General features: G+C 32.1%; 1 protein-coding gene across 1 annotated transcript; it reads left to right on the forward strand.

Moving 5' to 3' along the window:
* Positions 1-303: 303 nt before the first annotated feature.
* LOC112517327 (BAG family molecular chaperone regulator 2-like) lies at positions 304-2,280 on the forward strand. The gene is made up of 4 exons (XM_025124725.1): positions 304-1,059; positions 1,150-1,406; positions 1,493-1,639; positions 1,733-2,280. Exons 1-4 carry the CDS (start codon positions 852-854, stop codon positions 2,102-2,104), a joined length of 984 nt encoding a protein of 327 aa, XP_024980493.1. The 5' UTR covers positions 304-851; the 3' UTR covers positions 2,105-2,280.
* Positions 2,281-4,049: the final 1,769 nt, after the last annotated feature.

Genomic DNA, 4,049 nt, shown 5'->3' on the forward strand with positions numbered 1-4,049 from the left:
ATGACATTCATTTACATTTGCTTAATCTCATCTCTAATTCAAAATACATACTAAATAACAAACCAATTTTTCTTTTTGGTCTTAAATCATTTATTTAAAAAATAAAAAATGAAAAGAAAGTAGAGTCAATGTGAAAGCTACCTTCCATTATAATTTATTTATTTATTTATTGGTATTTATACAATAAATAATTATATATATATATATATATATATAATTTTTGGTTTCCATAAGTTTCTGGACTTTCCTTTCAATCTTGTTGGCAAAGGAGAGAAGAAGAGGAATAAGATTCAAACCTTGAAAAATATATTAATTTTGTTTCCCAATTTTTGTATTTCTATTTGCATCTGCATTGATTCTTTCCTTCGCCCAAATCAGAAAACTAAAGATTGCAGCTTTAAATACAATATTTTGGCAGGTTTCACCTGCTACAATTAGATTTTGTCTGGCATTTTCCTAGTTTTGTCTTCCCATCTCCACTTTCTTTGTCGATATTTTCACTAAAAGACTTGATTTTTGGATCGCTAGATTCTTGATTTTCCGGCACTGGTGGGAAATTCCGGCAGTCGGCTTCTGGAGGAATTGTCAACTGCGTGTTTCAGTTTCGAACCAATCACTTGTTTCTCTCTCTAGACACGCGTGACTCTCCGGATACGACTCGTGTACTGCTGAATTCAGATATTAATGGCTGCTCTTTTTCTTCCAAATGGGTATCTCTATCTATGATCATACCACCGTCGCCGATCCTTCCATGGTCAACGCTTTGATCTGAGTCTTCTTCTTTCTCAACCACTTCTCCCCAATCTTTGAAATCTAAAACCCCAACTCTGGTTAAGGAAAACAGATCAAAGATGATGCGTATGAAGACGAAGCCAACGGAACCCACTTCCATCAACGGTAGTGGTGATAACGAATGGGAGGTCCGGCCAGGAGGAATGCTGGTCCAGAAACGAGATCCAAATGCAGAACATACGCGAATTCCTCCACCAACTATTAGAGTTCGGGTCAAATACGGGTCGATATACCATGAAATCCATATCAGTTCTCAAGCCACTTTTGGTAATTAAGTTACTCCTCTATTTCAATTCAAATTATCCAAAGGTTTCTTGATTTTTTTCAAGTCTTGTAATCTGGTTCTGGGCATTACAGGGGAATTGAAGAAGATGTTATCTGGGCCGACAGGATTACACCATGAAGATCAAAAACTGATGTATAAAGATAAAGAAAGGAACTCGAAAACTTTTCTGGATGTTGTGGGTGTTAAGGATCGATCAAAGATGGTTTTGTTGGAAGACCCAATTAGCCAAGAAAAAAGGTATCTTGAGATGAGAAAAAATGCAAAAATGGAGAAGGCGGCTAAATCAATATCTGAAATTAGCTTGGAGGTCGATAGACTTGCAGGCCAGGTACATAACCCATTACAATCAACAATTCAATTACGTTAGTTATATATAAAATCTTTATGGTTATGATTTGGATTTGGATTTTGAAGGTGTCGGCGTTTGAATCGGTTATTTCGAAAGGAGGGAAAGTGGCGGAGAAGACTCTGTTAAATCTAATCGAGTTATTGATGAACCAGCTGCTTAAATTGGATGGAATTATGGCTGAAGGAGATGTAAAATTACAGAGAAAAATGCAGGTATTTTTGTTTTAGGTTCTTGATTTCAAACAGGATAACCTAGTAACAAACTAACAACAATTAAGCGATTATCTTGATTGATGAATTTTGCAGGTGAAAAGGGTTCAGAAGTACGTGGAAACTCTCGATGTTTTAAAGATTAAAAACTCGGTTACAGGCAGCACCGGAAGTGGGAGTCAAGTCCCAGTCTCAAAGCCGCCGCTGCGGGCGGCATCACCAATTCCAGGAAATCAAGAACACCGAAACTCAAACGGACATGGTGGTGGTGGGTTTTTCCCTAATTCCAGACGGTCGGTTGGGAATTTTTCAACCGTACCGGTGCCAACTAAACAGCAAGAAAAAGTTTTGGTTACTACAGAATGGGAGACTTTTGACTCGACACCAGCACCCCCGTCATCAAGCAATGGCAATGGCAATGGCAATGGCAATACAATACATCCCAAATTCAGCTGGGATTTACTTTAAAATTATAATAAATATAACATCATTCATATATATATACAGTGTAGTGTGTGAAGTGAAGTGCTACTTATGGAATTTGCGATTGTCATCTATTGTGATTCTTTGGTGTAGGTAGAGTTTTTTGTCTTTTTACAAATAATGAAGTTTAAAAACTGGTAATAAATACATGTTCTTGTTCTTCATTTTTTGTAATGATTAATGGGTTGATGATGATTAGTTGAAACATAAGATGAAATGATTGATTTATGATTACAAAAACCAAATCAGTTGCAGATTTCACAGTTGGACCATTTACCAACCTGCAGCAGTATGGAAGTAGCAGCATCATCTTTCTCAAAGGACAAGAAGAGAAAACGATAGAATCACTTGTTCATAATTTTTTATTGGTGTCAATATGCATTTGGAACCATTGACTTGAGGGATAAATACATAAAAGTTTTATTAAAAATGCAAAATTAATCGTAGATTTGGAAACTATTTATGGTGCGTCATGTGTTTTAATTTTTTATTAGAACATTGATGATGAATATGATAGTATTATTCATTATAAATTACACATTCATGATAAATATAGATATATTATTCATAATGAATCATACATTCACAATGAATATGATGTTTCTTGGGTTTCTAATGAAATGTTCCTATATATAAGACTTTACATCATCTTGGGTAAACGTAAGGGTAGGGGTAAGCATTATCATTTGCATTCATTCTTACGACCACCGATTATCGTCACACGAACCTACACATTATTACCAAGGAGCAAAAAACTATTATTAATAAAAATAAATAAACCCTAACACAGTTTGAAAAATTATCAACAAAAATACAAGCATAATAATACTACTTTGATTGATGAAATCAGTATTTCTACTGTAGGATTTGGTATTAGATTAGTGTGAAAGACAATAACACAACTCTATTTATGCTATTACGACATTTGGAGATTTTGGGAATTTTCAACAAGTTTTATTTTCTTCAACGGATTTTTAAAAATAGATAAAACGAGAGAGAATGTTACATTCTCTAAATTTGTAGAACTTCGACAATTGATTACCATAAAAGATACATATTCTTTTGGAAATGTTTTGAAAAGAGAAATAATATTTTATTAAATATATAAAATATTTTAATAATATAATCAATATTGAAAATTTCAAAATAAAAAGATAGTTAAAGTCGAATATAATTTTATTTTTGAAGATTTTGAATTTCCATTTGAGATGTTCTTAAAAATACAGAATTGTATAAATTCAAGGTCACTCAAACATAATTGGACTAAATTATCTACCAAGCTCAGGCCCAGGATCATGCATAGGCCCGTTTAGTTTGTAAGATTTGATTTTTTTTTTTAATCAAAGTTTGTAAAAATTGATTGAAATTGAATTTAATTCAAATCTCATATTTGGTTTGATAGATTTTTTTTGATTTGAAATCCTATAAACATAGGATTCTGAAACCTAGAGTGGATGATTGGTATTTTATAGGATTTCGTAAGAATTATATGTAATAATCTACACTATATTATAAAGCATTTGACAAAAACTCTTAAAAATCATTTTTTATGCATGAGGTACTATTTATTGGTGCATAGTACTTGAAATTCAATATTGCAAGTAAATTGTACGCAAGTACAACTTATTAAAGCTCTATTTTTAAATACGTGTAACTAACTACATATAAACATAATCAAATACAAGATAAATATCTTATTTTATATATATATATTAAATATAATTAGGATAATCGTGAAGTTTTAACATAATACTTAATTATTATCCTTATAAAAACTAGAAGCGTACTCGCGCAATGCAGCGAGATACATCGTGATTTTAATATTTCATTTTATTCGTTATCTCAGTCGATGTTATAATATGGCTATACGTGATTTTGAGAAAACGATGATATTTTTATTTTTGAATAAAATATATGTTTGAAGATATCA

This window comes from Cynara cardunculus (assembly GCF_001531365.2).
Source record: "Cynara cardunculus var. scolymus isolate 2C chromosome LG 1, CcrdV1, whole genome shotgun sequence".
Lineage (NCBI taxonomy): Eukaryota > Viridiplantae > Streptophyta > Magnoliopsida > Asterales > Asteraceae > Cynara > Cynara cardunculus.

Excerpts from the sequence above, each read along its gene's own strand:
- LOC112517327 (XM_025124725.1), top strand. The coding sequence starts at position 852 with ATGATGCGTATGAAGACGAAGCCAACGGAACCCACTTCCATCAACGGT. Across the intron at positions 1,060-1,149 it reads CAGTTCTCAAGCCACTTTTG|GGGAATTGAAGAAGATGTTA; the intron begins GTAATTAAGTTA and ends TGGGCATTACAG. Across the intron at positions 1,640-1,732 it reads AATTACAGAGAAAAATGCAG|GTGAAAAGGGTTCAGAAGTA; the intron begins GTATTTTTGTTT and ends TGAATTTTGCAG.